The sequence below is a fragment of the Haliotis rufescens genome, unplaced genomic scaffold (assembly GCF_023055435.1).
Source record: "Haliotis rufescens isolate VD_foot unplaced genomic scaffold, xgHalRufe1.0.p SCAF_5, whole genome shotgun sequence".
Taxonomy (NCBI): domain Eukaryota; kingdom Metazoa; phylum Mollusca; class Gastropoda; order Lepetellida; family Haliotidae; genus Haliotis; species Haliotis rufescens.
The window spans coordinates 44,744,136-44,768,173 of NW_025964223.1; the positions used below are offsets into that span (position 1 = coordinate 44,744,136).

The 24,038-nt window shown below is 39.2% G+C and overlaps 1 protein-coding gene across 1 annotated transcript; it reads left to right on the forward strand.

The window, feature by feature from the left end:
* The first annotated feature begins 3,179 nt into the window (after positions 1-3,179).
* LOC124139978 (mucin-5AC-like) lies at positions 3,180-23,063 on the forward strand. The gene is made up of 15 exons (XM_046507276.2): positions 3,180-3,432; positions 5,417-5,449; positions 6,199-6,534; positions 9,452-9,598; positions 10,561-10,593; positions 11,520-11,855; positions 12,695-12,910; positions 13,295-13,327; positions 13,612-13,944; positions 17,343-17,567; positions 17,815-17,847; positions 18,138-18,470; positions 19,337-19,594; positions 21,185-21,260; positions 21,765-23,063. The coding sequence occupies exons 1-15, from the start codon at positions 3,366-3,368 to the stop codon at positions 21,835-21,837; spliced, it is 2,532 nt and encodes an 843-aa protein (XP_046363232.2). The 5' UTR covers positions 3,180-3,365; the 3' UTR covers positions 21,838-23,063.
* Positions 23,064-24,038: the final 975 nt, after the last annotated feature.

Below are 24,038 nucleotides of genomic sequence, written 5' to 3' on the forward strand. Positions count from 1 at the left end.
GGATCAACACATGTGTTTTACATAATGGCTGACATATTGGATCTATAAAAAGTGGAATTAATTAATGAAATGGATTTAGAATGGGTTAATACTAAAACAATGAATAGCATGAATTAGTAATTGAAGCCCAGGTAAAATATCTTCCCACTGTTCACGGAGGTTACATAAACAGCTATTACTTTATAACAATAATATAAGCAGCAACAAAAAGTTTCCATAATCATACGAATTTTCTGCCTGAAGCAGATTCTAGGCCAAATGATTGTTCTCAATAATAAAACTAATATGATATAACGTGCTACTCGACATTCATAATATGCATAAGAACAGGAAACAGCGCCATCATCAGATATTGGGATTTGCAGTTTATGTCCAATGAAGTTTTTTCCTGGTACACTATATGTATTATCGTGTCCAGACTCAATATATTATCTAGAGGCGGCCGAATATAGCTGGAATATTGCGATGAAAAGCATAAAAGCATAAAATAAATGTTTTCTCCTATTTCTAAAGATTATTCTGTGAATCAGTTGTTTAACTCGATAGCTTGGCCAGCAACAGTACGTCTAGACAGTTGTGATAAGATATCTTTTCTTGACCTTCTTGACCTTCACTTATGTTTGTCACACTATTTTGTGACAGTTTAACTAGAACAAATATCTAAAAGTTGTCATTTCATTATTATTCTTTTTAGAACTAAAAGCATCTCACCAATGATACGATTGAACAAATCCATACAAATGATTTCTAATTTTAAGTTTAGGACATCCGGGTGTGTATGTTAATAATATTGTTAACTATATGTACATGTACGCCTGATTATATCACTGTGTAATCTTTTAATGAATACAAACCACCCTTTCGTTCCAAGGTGGGGTGGTCGGATAGCCTAGTGGTTAAAGCGTTCGCTCGACACGACGGAGACCCGGGTTCGATTCCCAACATGAGTACAGTGTGTGAAGTCCATTATTGGTGTCTCCCGCCGTGATATAGCTGGAATATTGCTAAAAGCGGCGTAAAACCATTCTCACCCCCTCACTCACTTACGACAAACATTGCTGAATACCAATTCTAGCCTGGGTTTTCACGGGTATGTATACATGTACATGTGTTAGATGCATATACTTACCTGGTGATTTTCGCGTGTATAAATATACACATAACGATAAAAACATGTCATCTTGTCAAATGTATTAACATCAATACACAGTTGACACAGAAATGGTCTCGAGTTGCAGTTCACTAGGGGGCAGGGTATCGGTATCACCAGAAATACCGTAGCAAAGCAGCGAACTTGAGTTGAGTCATTTATTAAAAGCTCATACTTAGATAATGTACTTCTACAAATACACTTAAATACAACATCGCCGCACGAATTTCACGTTCCTCGAGGTTACACACAAGCCAATTGCAAGGCACAGACCATTCCGGGCTTTGCGTGGAACTTGCAAAGTGCCGTTGCGCGAATTGTTCCCTGTACACGTAAATGTTATTCATAGATCGCGAGCATTTAGCTGTGCTCTGAGACATTCGCGAGAATAATAGGTTGACTATGTTCTATATTTATCACTGCAATTTTATCTTAATAAATTGAAGGAAGATTGCAAGTAGCGAATCGCAAAGCATTCTCTATAGAATATAACACGTTACATCAGTGAGATGGGATTAACAACATCCATGAAGACAACTGTCATGTGTATGCACAAAGCATCATCATCAAATGGCGCACTAACGTATCTCAATGTCCCTGCGCCCATATCTGACTGATCAACAATGGCGTGCGGCAGCTTGGGATATTGAGTGATTTCTGCAGGATAAATGCCACATTCATCTGAATAGCATCATCATATGTTCCACACCATATGATTGTGTGTCAATTACTGAGTAGTGTCACCATTAGTTATTCATAGTGACTGATTGCTGTACACATATTCTCCGAGATGGTGATAATGACTAACTAATACGTGTCAGGGGGCAACAATTATAACCTAACAGATCAAGAATTTAATTCTTCGTCAATACTGGATAACAGCACTCTTATGAGGATGGTACTTTACGCTGCTACTATACTTATCATCTAATGTAATATTCAATAATAATATTAACATAGGCTGCGTGTAGAGGGCACAAGGGAGCTGAGCTGATGAGCCTTACCAACCCGACTGTGCCAGGATCCCCCAAACCTTCTTTGCTGCATTTATTCATTTTAATCCGCACTACTACTACTACTACTACTACTGCTGGTGCTGGTGCTACTACTACTACTACTACTACTACTACTACTACTACTACTACTACTACTACTACTTCTACTACTTCTACTTCTACTACTACTACTACTTCTACTACTACTACTACTACTACTACTACTACTACTACTACTACTACTACTAATAATAATAATAATTGTTCTCGGTGCCTTAGGTTTTGTACCTCCCAATCTGTTGACTGACATTGGGAGAGTACAAGGAATACAGCCCTTCTGACAATCTGCGTCATTAATGCAGAAGGATGCAGAAGGAGAGTCGTCACATTCTCCGAAAAGTTCTGGGTGGATTTGACAAGGCGGCGCTTCCTGGGAGAAGTCCCATTCGCTGTCTGGGCTGCGTGTAGAGGGGGCAAGGGCCCTGAGCTGCTGATGAGCCTTACCAGCCTGACTGTGCCAGGATCACCCAAACCCACTTTGTTGCATTTTTCATTTTAATCTGTAAATAATAATAATAATAATAATAATAATAATAATAATAATAAGAGGTTTATATATTGTCAACCACCTGTCAGTAATATTGGGGCTTCAAATACTGTTGCACAATATCGTGACAACATCATTGGTAAAACATGGTGGATGCATCTGCATATATCTGTACACCGTTTCTTATATGCTGCGGCGAAAATCATTTGAACATTCACAAACGCCTAGGGAAGAATAGCATCTTTCAAGTCATAATGGCTTCTCTATTAGCCAGTAGTTGCATATATTGCTGGGAAATTTATGATAACGAGGAATCAATAAAGTTTATACTTGCGATAATTGTAAGTCGATACTGTGCAATTGTTAAGACGCTTTATCGTGTAAATGACAATAAAGTTGATCCAAGTTGATATTGTTATATGTGATATAACAATGTCAGAATGTAACTGTGTCTGTCTCCGACAACAACAGAAAAGATGTTACACGTGGGTTTCATGGAGGCGATTGGCATACACCGCAATAGTAAATTTAAAGCTTACCATAGGAAAGTCTACTCGATCGGAAGTCACATGTTATCCCCACTAGCATCATCTAAATTAAGTGGATTTTAAAACAGGATTAACTTTCGCACGGACACGTTTTAAGGAGTTGCTACACACACGACACATCCGGGATGGATACAGGGCTTACGACAGCGCTTTTGTTGTGTTTATTGTTGTCACACTGCTTCGTCATACAAGGTAAGGAAATTGTATGTTGAAATGAGGAAAGAAAACCATTAACTTGAGACACAAAACTGTACCACTTATGCACGATGACCTTAACATGAATATATTCATCCAAATATCAAGTTTGAGAGAATACATAGTAGAACGTTTTTCACGTTAGTGGGACATGTACCCCTGCTTTCAGCAGTGTTGATTTATATCTCTATAACATGATATCAATGTGAGTGTGTCGTCACCCTGTCTTCAGCAGTGATGATTCAAAATAATATATAATATGATATCATATAAGTGTGTCTTCACCCTGTCGTCAGCAGTGATGATTCATATATCTATAATATGATATCATATAAGTGTGTCTTCACCCTGTCAACAGCAGTGTTGATTCATATATTTATGATATGATATAACGTGAGTGGAACTTAACCCTGTCTTCAGCAGTGTTGATTCATATATCTATAATATGATATCATATAAGTGTATCTTCACCCTGTCAAGAGCAGTGTTGATTCATATATTTATTATATGATATAACGTGAGTGGGACTTAACCCTGCCTTCAGCAGTGATGATTCCTATATCTATAATATGATATCATATAAGTGTGTCTTCACCCTTTCAACAGCAGTGTTGATTCATATATTTATGATATGATATAATATAAGTTGGGCTTAACCCTGTCTTCAGCAGTGTTGATTCATATATCTATAATATGATATCATATAAGTGTGTCTTCACCCTGTCAACAGCAGTGTTGATTCATATATTTATGATATGATATAACGTGAGTGGAACTTAACCCTGTCTTCAGCAGTGTTTTTATTCATATATCTATAATATGATATCATATAAGTGTGTCTTCACCCTGTCAACAGCAGTGTTGATTCATATATTTATGATATGATATAACGTGAGTGGCACTGAACCCTGTCTTCAGTGTTGATTCATATATTTATGATATGATATCATGTAAGTGGCACTGAACCCTGTCTTCAGCAGTGTTGATTCATATATTTATGATATGATATCATGTAAGTAGGACTGAACCCTGTCTTCAACAGTGTTGATTTATATATTTATGATATGATATCATATAAGTTGGACTAAACCCTGTCTTCAGCAGTGTTGATTCATATATTTATGATATGATATCATATAAGTTGGACTAAACCCTGTCTTCAGCAGTGTTGATTCATATATTTATGATATGATATAACTTGAGTGAGACTTAACCCTGTCTTCAGCAGTGTTTATTCCTATATCTATAATATGATAGCATATAAGTGTGTCTTAACCCTGTCTTCAGTGTTGATTCATATATTTATGATATGATATCATGTAAGTGGCACTGAACCCTGTCTTCAGCACTGTTGATTCATATATTTATGATATGATATCATGTAAGCAGGACTGAACCCTGTCTTCAGCAGTGTTGATTCATATATTTATGATATGATATCATATATAAGTTGGACTAAACCCTGTCTTCAACAGTGTTGATTTATATATTTATGATATGATATCATATAAGTTGGACTAAACCCTGTCTTCAGCAGTGTTGATTCATATATTTATGATATGATATCATATAAGTTGGACTTAACCCTGTCTTCAGCAGTGTTGATTCATATATTTATGATATGATATAACTTGAGTGAGACTTAACCCTGTCTTCAGCAGTGTTCGTTCATATATTTCTAATAAGATATCATGTGATGTGATGCAGGTTTAGGAACTTTATCTCTTTGGTTATACCCGCGAGCATGGGTATGATGCTCACAAACGAATTTAGATAATAATCAGGGCCACGCCTAAAAGTGTTGTTTTCGTGCATATATTCCGTTTGACGAGTAATCCCAAGTCTACGCAGCAAAGCGATTCACATTGTTATTGTCATCACATTTAAAGGATGTATGTAAAATCGATATTCATTTGTAGTAGACAAGTACTGGTAGCGTTAATTCGTTATGATGGAATATTATCCTCTTCTGTTTGTGTAGGACAGGTGTGCCGACCTGACCCGGGTGATAAAGGTAACTTTTGATCAATACGTGACCTTGCCTTTAAGACATAGTATATTGTGTTTAATGTATCACACAGTCTAGCCGGAATAACGGCTGCTCTAAATCATATTGTCTTTCCTTATTTTTGCTAAAAATACATATAATTCAAATTTACTGCTACAACTCTTTTTAAGACAGTGTACAAATACTGTTATCGATCGATGCAGGAAGACACTAACTTGATTGGGACGGGGAAATAACTGGGACTTGATTTGTGTCCTGTCCTTAATTCACAATCGGTGCTGTTGGTTTGTTGCTCTGTTATAATGCTACAATCGGCAATATGTCAGCTATATGACGACCGTCTTAACGTAATCCAGTGACTGACACCAAGAACATTTATACACGCAGTTGGAATAAGATGACATACAATAAACCACGTCACCGAGCCTTGCCACCCTATCCATTTAGTCGCCTCCTACGAACCACATATGCTGCACCGCTAATATAAATTCCACGTTATTCTTATCCCGAGTCCCAACGGGGGATATTGGAACATATAGGACATTCCATGCTTTACCGTTTTGCAAACACCTCATTAACATGTACTATAATTCGTGAGTATTAGACGTTTGATTTCCTCCCATAAAGACTTCCGAACATAAATACCCCTACAGCATTCAATTTTGTCAATTTGAATATTAATACATATCCAAAGTAGAAAAACGTGTCAAAGAATGTGGTTTTATTCTAATTCTTTATGTATTTCTTTTTTAAAGTTGTCAACATGTGCGAGAACTCCTTCAGTAACGGTAACTCCCTCTATCTGGACACGGCAAGAGCTGTCAATTATCAAGACAGCTGTATGTGTTGGCTCCAGTCGCAAGGTGGCTCTGTTGAACTCCTGTTATCCGTGCGGGGAAATGAAACTGACTGTGATTCTACTCTGTTGCTATCACCACACATTGAGTACTCGTTTAGTTGTGTCGGTAAAGAGCCGATTACTGCCACAGGGAAAATAGAGCCTGGCCAGGTCGTCTTTATTTCTCTCACAAAATCATCCACTGACGCTAAAGCGGCGTTGTGCGTGCACATAGGGCAACTATCGTTTGGAGGTGAGTGAGAGAGTAAATGTTTATGACGCCGAAAACATACATATTCCAGGTATGTCACGGCGGTATGTAAACAATCCAGTTCGGGAAGGCGCACCAGTGACTGAAAGAAGAATGTATGAATACCTATTTGCGTCTGTGTATGAACAAAAATATGCATTAGTTCATGAACAACTATATGCGGCAGTGTATGAACGACTACATGCGGTAATATTTGGACATCTATATGCCAAATTGTTTGATAGGCATTACTTAGAAGTTGACGGATGACAAGGTAGACACAATTTTATAGATAACAACGTCTTAGAAGTTGACGGATGACCATTGTTGTATCTATGCCCAATAGAGTGTGGACATCTATACCCAGAAGAGTGTAGACATCTATACCCAGTAGTGTGTAGACATCTATACCCAGTGTTGTGTGGACATCTATACCCAGTAGAGTATAGACATCTATACCCAATAGTGTGTAGACATCTATACCCAGTGTTGTGTGGACATATATACCCAGTAGAGCATAGGCATCTATACCCAATAGTGTGTGGACATCTATACCCAGTAGAGTGTAAACGTCTATACCCAATAGAGTGTGGACATCTATACCAATTGTTGTATGGACATCTATACCCAGTGTTGTGTGTGTAGCTATACCCAGGAGAGTGCAGACATCTATACCAAATAGAGCGTGGACATCTATACCCAGTTTTGTATGGACATATATACCATGTAGAGCGTGTACATATGTACCCATTGTTGTATGGACATCTTTTCCCAGTAGAGTGTAGACATCTATACCCAATAGAGTGTAGACATCTATACCCAATAGAGCGTGGACATCTATACCCAGTTGTTGTATGGACATCTATACCAAGTAGAGCGTGGATATATGTGCCCATTGTTGTATGGCCATCTACAACCAGTAGAGTGTAGACATCTATACCCAGTAGAGTGTAGACATCTATACCCAGTAGTGTGTAGACATCTATACCCAGTAGAGTGTAGACATCTATACCCAATATAGCGTGGACATCTATACCCAATATAGTGTAGACATCTATACCCAGTAGAGTGTAGACATCTATACCCAGTAGTGTGTAGACATCTATACCCAATAGTGTGTGGACATCTATACCCAGTAGAGTATAGACATATATACCATGTAGAGCGTGGACATATGTACCCATTGTTGTATGGACATCTTTTCCCAGTAGAGTGTAGACATCTATACCCAATAGAGCATGGACATCTACATGTATACCCAGTAGAGTGTAGACATCTATACCCAGTAGTGTGTAGGCATCTATACCCAATACTGTGTGGACATTTATACCAAGTAGAGTATAGACATCTTTACCCAGTAGTGTGAAGACATCTATACCCAGTAGTGTGTAGGCATCTATACCCAATAGTGTGTGGACATTTATACCCAGTAGAGTATAGACATCTTTACCCAATAATGTGTGGACATCTATACCCAGTAGAGTATAGACATCTATACCCAATAATGTGTGGACATCTATACCCAGTAGAGTGCAAACGTCTTTACCCAATAGAGCGTGGACATCTATACAAATTGTTGTATGGACATCTATACCCAGTGTTGTATGTGTATCTATACCCAGTAGAGTGTAGACATCTTTACCCAGTAGTGTGTAGACATCTATACCCAATAGTATGTGGACATCTATACCCAACAGAGTATAGACATCTATACCCAGTAGTGTGTAGACATTTATACCCAGTGTTGTGTGGACATCTATACCCAGTAGAGTATAGACATCTATACCCAATAGTGTGGGGACATCTATACCAATTGTTGTGTGGACATCTATACCCAGTAGTGTGTAGACATCTATACCCAATAGTGTGTGGAAATCTATACCCAGTAGAGTATAGACATCTATACCCAGTAGTTTGTAGACATCTATACCTTGTGTTGTGTTGACATATACCCAGTAGAGTGCAAACGTCTATACCCAATAGAGTGTGGACATCTATACCAATTGTTGTATGGACATCTATACCCAGTGTTGTATGTGTATCTATACCCAGTAGAGTGTAGACATCTTTACCCAGTAGTGTGTAGACATCTATACCCAATAGTATGTGGACATCTATACCCAGCAGAGTATAGACATCTATACCCAGTAGTGTGTAGACATTTATACCCAGTGTTGTGTGGACATCTATACCCAGTAGAGTATAGACATCTATACCCAATAGTGTGGGGACATCTATACCAATTGTTGTGTGGACATCTATACCCAGTAGTGTGTAGACATCTATACCCAATAGTGTGTGGAAATCTATACCCAGTAGAGTATAGACATCTATACCCAGTAGTGTGTAGACATCTATACCTTGTGTTGTGTGGACATATACCCAGTAGAGTGCAAACGTCTATACCCAATAGAGTGTGTAGACATCTATACCAATTGTTGTATGGACATCTATACCCAGTAGAGTGGAGACATCTATACCCAGCGTTGTGTGGACATCCATATCCATGCAGTGTGTGGACATCTACACCAAGTAGTGTGTGGAGCATCCATTTCTGAGCATGTCTCTTGTGGTGATATACAGAGGTTAAGTGATAACATGATTACAGAGATATATGTAACGTGACATATCCTTCCCTGGTGAAACAAATATAGTATGTGTACAAGTAATTAATAATATAGGTACTGTTTTTTTCTGGAAATTCAAATAGGAACTGTAAGTTCCCATGATCCCCATTATTGTAGCCTAGCTTTGTTTGCTGGTGCCCTTTATCAACAGATATTTCACAATAAGTACATTGTTTTCATCGCTATGTGGCTGCAATATTGTGGATGCGGATTTTACTAGCTCACTCTGGAAACTTCTGAATGACCATCAAAATGTTCGTCTATTTATTATTTCATCTTTGGTCTGTTTGCAGGATCTCTCAGTTTGAACTGCTATGCGGGGACCTTGAAACCATCAACAACCACTTCTGTTCCAGTAACTACGCCGACGCCGACTCCGCCTCCAACTACAAGGCCTAGTACACAAACTGTCAGCAGGGGTCTGGTGCCTCCTAATACAGGTATGCATCTTCAAGTCTATGGCCATATTATCACAAAGATTCGTTGCCTCTTTAATAACGTTAACCCCCTCGTATTCATAACCATTTGGTTTGAACCAGGGATTGAACACTTTCCAATCCAAACCATTAAGCTTAACCGAAACGTAAAAGACACCACAGCCGTTGATCTTCCTTCTCATGACTGATAAGCATTTTGTTATAACGATATGTACAATTACATGCATAATTGTGATTTCAACAGCATATGTGAAGCACCACTTTATGGTCCGAAACACAACAGCAATCGACAAACTGAATGACTATATGAAACGTTAAGGGACAACAGAGTATTTGTTTGTTTGTTTGTTGTTTAACGCCGGACTCAGCAATATTCCAGCTATATGACGGCGGTCTGTAAATAATCGAGTCTGGACCAGACAATCCACTGATTGACAGCATGAGCATCCATCCATGCAATTTGGATCGATGACATGTATCAACCAAGTCAGCTAGCCTGACCACCCGATCCCGTTAGTCGCCTTTTACGACAAGCATAGTCGCCTTTTACGGCAAGTATGGGTTGCTGAAGACCTATTCTACCCCGGAATCTTCACGGGTCATAGTATTTGTAATTTGTCGCTTTCTATATCCGACAGGGACATCGTGCAATGCAGAACTTAACTTTGCTTCAGGCGCTGTCAGTGCCTGTCATATATGCGTGTAAAGTATGATGAAGCGCCACATTTTGCTTTAAACATAGTTTCCCGGTTCCAAGTTCAATTCAGCGCGTATGCGTCTTCAGGTCACCTACATGTTGAGATCTACATTGAAAATAAATGTTCATCACCTGAGCAGACGCACGAAAATGACTAAAATACAGCCTTGAAACATAAAATAGAACATTACAGACTGTCAGCCAATCGGCCAGTTCTGAACCAGTGTGAATGTTAAATAATGTTGTATACAGGAGATATCTGTTTCAGCCAACATCTGCTCAGAGGACCCCAATGACAAAGGTATGTTGATGCAACCTCCTCATCCAGACGTTTTGTTTGTTTGTGTGTTGTAAAACGTCAAAAATAGCAATATTCCCGCGATATAACGGCGGTCTGTAGATAATTTGATCAGTACCAAACAATCCAGTGATTGACGTCATGAGTATCGAACTACGCATTTGAGATACGATGACATGCATCAACCAAGTTAGCGAGCCTGACCACCCGATTCCGTTAGACGCCTCTAACGACAAGCATAGCCGCCTCTTAAGGCAAGCATAGGTTGCTAAAGACATATTCTATGTCGGATTATTATGTAAGTCAGAATTCAGAATTCAGAAGCACTCCGGTGTATATACGTACATCATTGTCCTATCATGTTATTCCAGACCTCGTGTGATATACTGGTGATAATCTTTTCATAATGTTTGTCATGGGCAACCGAGTGGTTTAGGGCACCGCATTTCCACGTGATCCCTTATGTGCAACGTTGTTATAACGTTGTGAAATAACGTTGCACGTTCACGTGATAATAACGTTGTGACAATGTTATATCACGACGTTACCAATCCACAACCTTTCCCCAACGCTGTGACAACGTCGTGTGTTAGCTGGGTTACACGCACCATTTCGATTCCGTTGTTGGAATGACTTGTGCCATTTCATTTTCACAACATTAACATCGAATGTCATTGTATAAATGAAAACGGGGCAGTCCAACTCAATGGTTGGGTAAAATTCTGTAACCAGGCCACATTGGGTAATGATCTGATGCTGGTGTGATGGTAATGAAACGTATGTCTTCTAGATATCAGACAGTTAGCACTGAGAATGTTGAGTGCCTAGAGAGGTTTAAGATTAACATCTTGTGTTATGGTAGCAGTAATACAAACATATGTAATATATGCAACGTAGATACAATGGCTTGCATCAAATTTACATTTCAGTCATCAACATGTGTGAGCGCGACTTTGGCAGCGGTAATTCTATCTATATGGATACAACAAAAGCTGTGAACTACCAAGGCGACTGCGTGTGTCAACTCAGGGCGCAAGGTGGAGCTGTTGATCTCGAGTTATCAGTGAAGGGTGTCCACGCCGACTGCAACGCCACCCTGTATCTAGCTCCCTTCATTGACTATACCTTTAATTGTGTACAACAGGAATCTGTTTCGACAACAGGGAAGATCGAAGTGGGCCAAACCGTTTACGTTACCCTGTCCAAGGCATCTCCTGACGCTGTAGCCGATTTGTGTGTGCACATAGTGCAAACATCGTCTGGAGGTATGGCAGCAGGAAATGATGAATGAGTGCATTACATTTTACGCCGTTTTGGACAGTATTTAAGTTATACAATGGCGATATAACGTAAACTTTACGTAACGAAAACTGATATTTCCATGTGACACAGGTCTAGCACGTTTGCCACTTTTGTAAAATGAATTTGCTGTGCACGGTGCCAGGAACTAAGAATCATCATCCTTGAGAATATAGCTTCTAAGCTCCAATCAGCGGATCCTGGTACGGCAACACCGTATACCAATTTCACACCCATGTCCCAGAAGACAAAATGATGCACGTGATGTATGGTTGATGTAGATGAATAGATAGATATTATACAGTAGCAATACCAAATGGAATTAAAAATGTGATGAATATTGGAGCCATAATCACAGGCTAAATTACCGATATGGCTTCAGGTGTAACGATATAAGGCTCCGATATCAATATCCTTATAAAGCTTTAAAAACCCTTTTGAAAGGACGCAATTCCATTTGTTACTTGTACTATTTTATGCGTTTCTGTGTTTGTTCAGATGAACATTTAACTTGCCTTTGCATGTGTTTGTGACGGGTGCACATGATACTCCAACCATTTCGCAAACACCGAAATTCATTCACAATGTATAGTGATTCATAAAGAGACACTCGTGATAAAGTCCGAATTGTACAATTGACTCTATTTCTAGCGACAATGTCTCGTGATTATGGAATTGGTTTTGATGTTATCTTAAACTTAAATACGTCTAATGACATCAACAACATTGGCATATGTTATCCGTTAATGCACAAATATAACTGAAATGAGTGTGGTATAACTTCGTTTCTTCTGAATCATTCCAGCTGGATCTCTGAGTTTGACCTGCAGTGAAGGCACACCGAAACCCACCACAACTCCCCAACCACTACCATCTACAACCAGCCAATCTGCCAACAGTTCAGGAAGCGAAGTGGCGGCCAGTACTGCGAACATCACCACCTCTGCAGTTAATCCGCGTGGATCTGGTGAACCGCGCACAAATGATACAACTGTTTCTTTTCAAAAACCACCGGTAAAAGGTGAGTACAGATTAACAATTTAAGACAAAATAAATTTCTTTTCACTCATGTGTCCAAAATGTATTCATAAATATCAACGTTTCTACGTCTTTTAACTTGACTGCAAATTGTATTTCTCTACAGAAATCGGTTAAGTAAACTATTTTAAGTTCATAGTGAATTCTGCAAGCTACATTCTGTTATGCAGAAAGCAATGAGTAATTCCGTATATTGCGATGTTTCGTTTCATCCCCATGTTAATTTTTATCATTATTGATGAATATTATTGGAATGAGCATCATGACAACAAACCCGTACACTTTCGTAATCAAAAACAAAACTATATTGTACTTAGTTGAGACAAAATGACGTGGAGTCTAAACTTGTTGTTGATGTTGGTTGCAGAACCTACTTGTCAAGCCACACCTGGAGATAAAGGTATGTTTGTCTGATGTACCATATTCTTATCACTTCACAATATTTCAAGACTCACTGGTTTTAATAGTTAATTATTCATGGCACAATCAATTAAATTTAAACCAATTAAATCGCATCAATTCAAACTAAAGCTTTTCGTCTGAAGCATTGGATATAATAGAAGAGGGTTACCGAAAGAACAGAAAATTAAAGCTTCTCCCAAGGCGATACAAATGATGAAGATACATTGTTAATTATCTTCTTCTGTATGTTCGTAACATACATCGATAATCATTACCTTTCAGTTGTGAATATGTGCGAGAAAAGCTTTGGTAGTGGAGCTGCCATCTATCTGGACACTGCAAAGGCTGTCAACTACCAAGGCAGATGTGTGTGCCAACTGAGTGCCCAGGGTGGGGATGTCGATCTCCAGTTAACAGTGCAGGGAGCCCATGCAGACTGTGACGCTACCCTGTATTTCCCTCCGCCTATTGATTACACATATAACTGTGCAGACAGGACATCCTCAAATAGTACAGGACGGATCGAGTCAGGAAGGATGGTTTTCCTTACTCTCACCAAAGGCTCTAAAGCTGTTGCAGATTTCTGTGTTCTCTTAGTTCAAGCATCATCAGGAGGTAACACCTTATTACATATAACTGTTTATTACTCACCCCTGAAGAGATCACCCGTTTAGTAACAATAAGCCGGTATTAAACAGTGTGGAATACCAAGCGCGTGCTTATGAAACTGCGGGAAGTTTCACTGACAAATATTGAAAACTTTCAATATCCCTTAGCTAGTTCAATGACATTGCGTGTAGTAATGACAGATCACTGAGAGGAGCTTATGAACACTCAATGACCCTAGCGACCCTTTGCTGGGCTGACGTCACATGGCATTGTTTCGCCGGTTTGTCCTGCAACAAAATTTCACAAATAACGTTACAGGGTATTGTGACCTGCTTGAAACTTTGTGGTGCAGAATCCCGCTCCACAAGCCGATCGTTGTGCAACGGCAGTCGTAAGTCTATGTTAAAGTGTTTGAGTTACGATCACCTTAGCACTGCGGTAACTTTGTGGAACGCCCTCCTTAATTCTAAAGTTGGGCTGTGGTATTCAATAAATACGTGTTTGATATGTTTGATGTATTATTCTGTTACACTCATTTGGGTTATGCTGTGGATCGCGTAGATGTCTGCCTATTCACACACAACAGTGAAATTTTAGAAAAAATGACATAAACGGCACGTAATAAATAAAATACTAAAGTCGTGAATAGTTCTGGCATCTGACGAGCAAAAGCGAGTCAGATACCAGATCTAGAACTCTTCAATCGTTTCATAGAATTGAGATTACACGGGAGCTGTTTTCTATAGTATTCTATATCTTTAAAACACGTCATACTTTCATGTTTTCTGGAAATTATTTTTTTTATTGTTCACAATGACATATTTATATTTTTCGGTAATGGCATATCCGTACGTCACTGCTTAGACAATATTGTGTTGATGGGTCAACTTGTAATTGATTTAACATCATTTCAAAACCCGAGTGTCATGCGATAATCACAACAATCACTAATTGTACAAATAGAGAATATTGTGCATTGTTTCTACGAAAACTGCCTCATGTCTGTCACATGTCCCAAAGATGATTCAAAAAAGAAAGATGACATTTTCATAATGATATTAATAAAAGCGACAAAACCCTTTCCATACCAGAGATATTTCTCTGTTTTGTAGCAGAATCAATTGTACGATTCGAACTATATCATGTGTATGTTCTTTGAACTGTATTTAAGTTATGCAAGGGCGTGTCACCGTACTTATGGTGTTATGCCTATGTGACACACGTATTGGACGACTTCCCACGTTGGTGACATTGATTTGCTGGGTATGGTGCTGAGAAACTAAGAATCATAGTCGGTGGGAATATACAATTCCAATATCCAATCAGAGGATCCTGGCACGGCTAGTTGGAACGTTCCCTACGAAATGGGTCATCTGTGCCCCAGAAGACATATGGTGCACGTGATAGTATGGTTGATGCAGATGCAGATACTGACACGCAAAAGAAACGCAAGTGGTTTTAAGCAAATAGGTAACAAACACGGAACCATAAATTGATACGAGATTTAGTGAAGCCTGATGGTGTTATCAATATTGTTGTTTGCATTTTGGAAGCCCCGAGTAAAAACGCAACATAAAAAACGAAACACCAAAACGCACCATTTCAATGAATATGTGGGTATCATGAACTCATTTCTCGCGAAATCGAAAATTCACGAACTGTCATGAACTGTAGTAGGTATAAAACTGTGGCCGATTCTTGGACCTACCACTCCTTGGTCAACAATGCCACGCCTAAATCAAATTCAGAGAAACCAGGCTATCGGATGTTTGGAAGCTGGAGAGTCTGTCCAAGATGTTGCCCCTCATTTCAACGTTAACATAACCACACTTTACCGTCTCCTGCATCGATACAGTGCTACACAGACCACAGATGACCTTCCTCGGAGCTGTCGTCCTAGGTTCACCACATTTCGACAAGATCGGCAGATTACCCGTCAACACCAGCGACATCCGTTCCTAACTGCAAGTGAAAGTGCTCGACAGACCATAGGAACACATAATCGACACATTAGCCGGGACACTGTGATAAGACATCTCCGTTCCAACAACCTCAAATGTCGCCGACTAGCACGTCGTCCTGTTCTCCAACCACAGCATCGACAAGCACGACTTCAGTGGGCACAGGGTCATCACAATTGGCGTCATCGTGAGTGGAGGCGTGTCTTTTTCTCTGATGAAAGTCGCTTTGTGTCTCCCATGCAGACAGAAGAGTCAGAATTTGGCGGCGTCGAGGTGATCGTTTCGCTTACAGAAACGTTGTGGAAAGGGATCTATTGGTTGGACCTAGCGTCATGATATGGGCAGGGATTGGACTTGGACTTGGACCCATGTGCTTTCTGAGCGTTGCGCAAGGCCTGGGACACTGCGTCACTGCTCAGCGGTATATCGAGCAAGTGATCAGACCCCACGTTGTTTCATTTTTTGCACAACATCAATAACACAATTTCCAGCAGGGACAACGCTCGTCCCCATGTTGCTAGAGCTACCATGGCCTTTCTGCAACAACACAACATCCGTGCCCTCAACCCTGATCTGAACCCCATCCAACACTTGTGGGATGAGCTTCAAACGCGTCTGCACAATGTGCGCCCAGTCCCTACAACTGCCGATGAACTACGCACACATCGTCTGATCCACTCAATGTACAGGAGATGTTTGGCAGTGATCACACCAGGTATTGACTGACATTTTGGGTATTGCCCAAATCTGTATAAGCCCTTAACATTTAAAAAACAAAACAATCATGTCCTCTGCCTTTTAATCAATTAAACTGTCTTCAGTTACATTTTTTTCAATCTTGCCCTGTTTGTATTTCTTGTTTTTACTGTTGAAAATAAATAGCATGTATATTGCATACTCGACTTGCGTTTCTTTTGTGTGTGAGTATATATATTATTTAGTATTAAAACCAATTGCGAATGAAAAAGCGTGATGAATAATGAAGCCATAAGCACATGTGTTTGTAAAGTTATCATTAGGGTTTCAAGGCTATCAATATAAGGCTATGAATAAAAACAAGTTTTTATGGTAGCTATGTGGAGGACGCATTCCATATTGAAACTTTTATGATATGTTCCTGTGTTTGTTCAGGCGAACATTTGACTTGCCTTTGCGTGTGTTTGTGAAGAGTGCTATCGGTGGGCTCACCTTATCGCAAAGAGCTGGTATCATCATCATTACTTGATAGTGACTCAAAAACACATGCTCGTGATATAGTTGGGATTGTACAACGGACCTTTCCACTAGCAGACTTCTTGTTATTATAGAAACGATTTTCTTTGTCAATGTGTATGTTAAATTGCATCTGACCAACAAGAGTGGCGCAAAAGTATGTAATTCGTTAATGCACAGACTTTATTGAAATGATTGTGTTATGACTTCGTTCCTTCTGAATCATTCCAGCTGGATCTCTGAGTTTGACCTGCAGTGAAGGCACACCGAAACCAACCACAACTCCCCAACCACAACCATCTACAACTAGCCAATCTGCCAACAGTTCAGGAAGCGGAGTGACGGCCAGAACTGCGAACATCACCACCTCTGCAGTTAATCCAGGTGGATCTAGTGAACCGAGCACAAATGATACAAATACGACAACTGTTTCTGTTCAAAAGCCACAGGTGATAGGTGAGTAAACAATTTTAGGACATTGAAGGACAAAATCACTTACTTCTTATACAAATAAATTTGCACAAAGTAAATACATAAATCCGTTTCGTATGGGATTTCGTTCTGTGGTCCTGCTAGGTTAATGTATTGATATATATTATAGGATTGGACATTATGAAAAAAAAAGAAACTTAATTGGTATCGAAACTATTAGTAGTAGTGTCTAAAAGCTGTGATGTATATATATTGTTGATGTTGGTTGCAGAACCTGTTTGTCAATCCACATCTGGAGATAAAGGTATGTTTGTCTGATATTCTCTTTTAAATTAAAATTTCATATAATTTCAGAATATTTGAAAACTTGCTGAGATAGTCCTACAATAACCAAGTAAAATTAAACCAATCAAATAGCATATATTCAAACTAAAGCTTTTCGACTGAAGCATGGGACATAATCAAAGTGAATTACTGAAAGATCAGGAAACTAAAACTTCTCACCAAAGCGGCACAAATGGTGAAGATAGATGATTAATTATCGTCTACTTAACGTTCGGAACATTAAGTACATCGATAATCATCCCCTTTCAGTTGTGAATATGTGCGAGGGAAACTTTGATAGTGGAGCTGCCATCTATCTGGACACTGCAAAGGCTGTCAACTACCAAGGCAGATGTGTGTGCCAACTGAGTGCCCAGGGTGGGGATGTCGATCTCCAGTTATCAGTGCAGGGAGCCCATGCAGACTGTGACGCTACCCTGTATTTCTCACCGTCCATCGATCACACCTATAACTGTGCAGACAGGACATCCTCAAATACTACAGGACGGATCGAGTCAGGAAAGATGGTTTTCCTTACTCTTACCAAAGGCTCTGATGCTGTTGCAGATTTCTGTGTTCTCTTAGTTCAAACATTATCAGGAGGTAAAACAAAATTAAATGTAATATATGCGTTTTTCAGTGACAAAACAGAAGTACGTCGCAGCATAGGAAATAGTGTGTTGATTAGTCAACATGTAATTTATTTACCACCATATAAGTACACCAATGTCATGCAATAATCATAGTCATCAGCTTTTGTGCACATATACCGTGTTGCATTGTTCCGATCAATCCCTATGCCAAAGATGATTCCAAAGATGATTCAACAGACAAATGAAGTCCCTGATCAGAAGTAAATCGTTTCTGAAAATATCGGCTAAATCGTACATACCTATATCGTGTAAAACAATACATCCCCCACTTCTGCATAGCAATGAATCGTGGCTATATGCAACATGAACTGTTTCTCTGGTGTTATGTTAAAATGTGCGCAAAATCAGTGTCAATTTACATGTGTTAATGAGGTGAATATGTTAGATACAGAGATATGATTCTGCATAATTCTAGCAAAATTCTTTTCATTTATTGTGATAAAGAGATTTGACATCAATCATATAATTAGGATTGCTTCTGATCTCCAGCAGGATAACCGTATTCATTTTAAGATATATTTTTTTCTGTGCAATGTACAATTGAGACATCAATAAATACAATATCTTTGTGTGCATGAATATAATTGATCTCTCATTTCTGAAAATTCAACGAGTGTATATTTTAGTCATGACTGCCATTAGAGACAAAATCTCTATTCACATGTTACACGATGGGACAATCATCATTCAGCCATGTCAATGTACGGTTTTCTATCATAAAGCAAGTCATTATTGACACAGAATCTTTGGAGGCCCTATTTCCTCTCATATTTCACTTTACATGATGTGTACACTTTCTGTTTCCATGTATCTCAGGATCTCTAAGCCTAAACTGTTTGGAAGGGAAATTAAAAGTTACTGTCGTGCCCCCTACAACGACCTCCACTTTGCCCAACAGCACAGGCAGTGAGGTTACTAAAACCGGTGCCACTGTAAAGACTAACAGCTCCTCTTTACCGAAAAGCACTACCAGCCCTTCTGTACCGACAAACACCACCGATGGGGGAAACGGTACCATCAAGGATCCGCAACAGGCGCCCTTAGAACAATCTCCTGCCCATTCTACGATTGTTGGTAAGGATTCTTAAGCATTTGTGAATGATCGTCATTGTCACCTTTGACAATTTGATTGGCTGCGTCACTGACAAATTTTCAAGAGGCAGTCAATCCTCATGAACGCTAATCAGGAAGTGTTTACCGCTGATATATAAATGGGTTAATGGTATTACATTAAATGTAATATAATATGGGCATTTGAATGTTGTTATGATAAGGTTTTGGTATTGGTAAGTTCCACACAGTATGTTTTTAATGTGAATCGAATAGTTTCAGATTTCGTGGAAGAATGTAAACTGCCATGCATCAGAAAGTATACACACTTGTTTAATGGGGACTAAAACAAGAAATTGTGATGTATTTGATACGAGTATCATGGTTGTGTTTTGGACCTTAAGTTTCCTCTATTTCGGCGACTGTTTTCAGCTCAGTATGTTTTGACAACGTTTGTATTTATTGGTTAAATATAATTTTCCAGTGTATACTTTCTTTGGCCTCACAGTTTATATTTCATGACAAAACACCGTTTGCATTGTTATTTTTTTTAATATCTCAGTTGCACATCAATACTGATATGAGTTGGCGTACGACGGGTGATTAACAGAATATTGCCGAATATTGAAATCTTGTGTACTGGACATTACATGGCGTCAAAAAGGTATATCATCCATAAGAAATTGAGTCAAGTGAGCTAATTGTTTCGCATTGACAAGTCAGTGTAATAAGCAGCGATCAGCTACTTTTCGAAAATGGACAAACTTGAGGAGCGTGCAGTGACCAAGTGCTTACAGATAAAATGGCAAGCACCAACAGCTATCCATGAATATATGAGTACAACAGGAGGGAATGATGCCCCTTCCGTGCCACTGTAAGAAGTTTAAGCCTGTCAGAGATCGCCTAAAAACGACCCCCGTCCTGGAACTTGTCACGTCAGCAACACCTGAAAAGATCAAGAGAATCCACTGTATAGTGATGGCCGACCGGCGTCTGAGTAAGCGTCATATTGCCATATTGCCATATAAGGCAAAGACTGTCCTGTCAGCAAGACAGATCATGGCATCCGTGTTCTGGGATGTCGGCGATGTCATCACGGTGGACCATCTTCCTAAAGACCAGACATGAAACGTGCACAAATCATGATCAGTGATGGCCATAGTGTTTAAAATGCATGCGTGTCGCTTTGAAGATTAGTCATTCAGCAGCACCTCCTTTCCTTCAGACCAAGTTACCAAAACATGAGGAAAGCTCCAGCCGAAACCCATTTCGACTTGAAAGAAGACGTTATGCCAGATGTGGGGAACTTTGTGGAGAGCCAAGAGAAAGAATTCCACTCAACTTGGATAAAATCTCTCCAACATTGTTGGCAAACGTGTACCAGTCTGGAAGTGGATTGTGTTAAAAAATAAATCATATTAATGTCGCAGGTCAAGTATGTCTATGTGCGGCTCAGGACACATCATTCACCCCTCGTATCATGAAGTTAACGGATATATACTTCAAGTGAAACATTAGAATGTAATACACAAACAAATTGCTATAGATAATATTCTTATTCGATGTCCTGAATAGTCATGACTCCCAAGATAAACTTCATATTGTTTTTTTCAGTGAGCATTATTGTGGTAACTGCCTTTGGGATAGTTGTGCTGTTGACGATAATAATGGTCATTGCGAAACGTGTCAGGTACGATATCTTGTCTCAAATACATTGCAGCTTGCTTGCGATTACGCATGTATGTAAGGCCCCGCATGATCATGTGTTAGTCATATTGTATTTTCCATTTTTTGTGACATCATGGTACGATGATTTATATTTTTAACTAATGTGCAGACATATAATATATGAGTGATTGTGTAAACGGTATGCAAATATATAACGTCAATAATCGAAACAGATTCCATTGGGCGTATAATTTAAAAAAGAAATTATATGAATGAATCACTAAAAATCAGGGTAAGAGGGTAAGTATGTCCTGCACTTCCGGTAACAATCAGCAATACTAAGGCTATGTTTCCATGGCCTGAAGACCCGCCAAACCAGTGACTGAAAGGGAACTGAGCAATTAACCAGTCTGTTGGAGTTACATGCCGGAAAGTCGGCCAAATCACAGCCTCACGAGTCGACTTGTTGTAAAAGGTGCATAAAACATCATTATATTTATTTGCGCAATGCCTTTGTCTTTCTTAGGAAAAAGTCAAGTTCCAATCAAGTGGCAGCTGCCCCAAGTTCTGCCAACGGTCTGATCAACGTCAGCCTATAACTGGACACAGGAACAAACAAGGACATGAACGCAACGTATTTATGTAACGTGTCCTTCCCTGGATTGATGGGAAGCCAAGAATCAAAACCAATTCAAGGACCTGAACAGCTGTTAATTCATCATGATCACCAACAAAGAGAAATGCATGCCACACACTATGTACAAAGATTCTCAATACTGACTGACCGTGAAATGTGTGACAGTGTGATAAGGTAAATCAGAAGAACATTTCCAAGGTTTCTTCTGTATTGCTGACAATGTTATCTCCGTGTCGTAGCGCCAATGCTGTTCCTGTACATTGTGAACAAGGTTATTTGCATACAACTGGCCAGAGCATGTCCGTGTCGTAGCGCCAATGCTGTTCCTGTACATCATGAACAAGGTTATCTGTATATAACTGGCCAGAGCATGTCCGTGTTGAAGCGTCGGAGGAGGAACATATGCAATGATTTCCCTGTAATTTGTGAACAATGTTCGCTCTGCACTGCTGCCTGCGACCGTATCGCAGCTTCAAGGCCGTTTATGTACTTTGTAAAACAGGTGCTCATTTAACTGCTGGTCATGATATATCACACTCCTAGTTACAAGGAGAATTGGAACTGTTGTCCATATGTACATTATTACTGTCATTTTGTTATGCCACGATAGAAATTAGATTGTTAATGTTTTCGATGAAGGCGTTAACTAACACTGCGTATTTCTATACTTTTCATTATTCATATGATATCTAATTTTCATTAGTTAAGCATTTTTGTAGCCGTTACTTAATATATGTATGTCCATTTTGTTACTCACCAGTTATTACGATATATTTGTACGTTTTTTTATGTTTCAAATCATATTCATGTATTTTGAAGAGGCTGGTGAGAGGGGGCCTTGTGGTCAAAAGCACCACGGTTATATGTGTAGAGTTGTGCTTCTCTGCTGCCAGTATCAGCTGATCGTTGATTTCATTCTGAGACTCACCTGAGTGGACTGCTAGCACCAAACCCGTGCAGGATGGTGTCACAGTGTCACAAAGTGGTAGCCGGATAGAAGCACATCTCCCAAACTATTCCATCTCACTCGAGTCATTATTGTGTAAAAAAGACCATTTTCACTGAAAACATTGTGGATCTACACGTTTGTACATTATGTTCCAATGTTATTTTATGGTAAAACGCTTTATGTCATAATTTTGTAAACCACAAGTATTTTTTATATAGTCTCATCTAGAATACAGTTCATCGTCATTATGAAAATAAACACTTCAGTATTTATATTTCATTTTTAATGCACGTCGTTCCTCGTCATGAGTCTCAAGGGTCCATCAACTCAACAGTGAAAAGTAGCCGGTTTCAATTTAGAGAAGCAGTGCCATGCGCAGATATTTTACGACACTTTAAATGATCCTTTGATGACATGAATGATCTCCCTTATAACAGCTGCACGTCCAGTTTCAGTCCCACTGGGTGTACATTGTCATAGCCTGCTTTCGATTTAGAAACCCGGGACGACCCGATGAAAGCGCGTTGACCGAGGTAATGACCTCCGTTAAGTTCACAGTACAATGATTCTGTTGACATGAGTTGCCCATCCATAATGAACCACTGGGTAGGGGTAAACTGGTCAAGAGCTCCCAAGTAACTTTTACCGTTCACGATAATTTAGTTGTATTGATGGATTCAAACATGAATAGAATAATTTGAGTTTAAACAGGCATGTGTTTGCGTATACGTATTCTTATATGGGTCAGGACACTTATCTTTCGATATATTATAATTGTAAAGATCCGGGTTTTGAATTTGCCTTCAGCAACCCACATTTGTCGTGAGAGGCGACTTACGAGATTGGGTATGGTTGTAGAGTGGGTCACTCTAGCTGAAGTGGTTGATGAATGTCATTCTATCCCAATAGCAAATGTAATGTCAATTACTGAATTGTCTGGTCATTCTATCCCAATAGCAAATGTAATGTCAATTACTGAATTGTCTGGTCATTCTATCCCAATAGCAAATGTAATGTCAATTACTGAATTGTCTGGTCCAGACCCGAATATTTACAGAGTGTCACTTTTCAGCTGACATATTATTGCTGAGTACCAACAAACCAACAAACCAATATATATATATATATTCCCGATGAAAAATAAGGGAAACTCTCTATTTGGTAACACATAAGTTTATTCACAATCTTCTCTCTTTGTTCAAACCATTATTCCT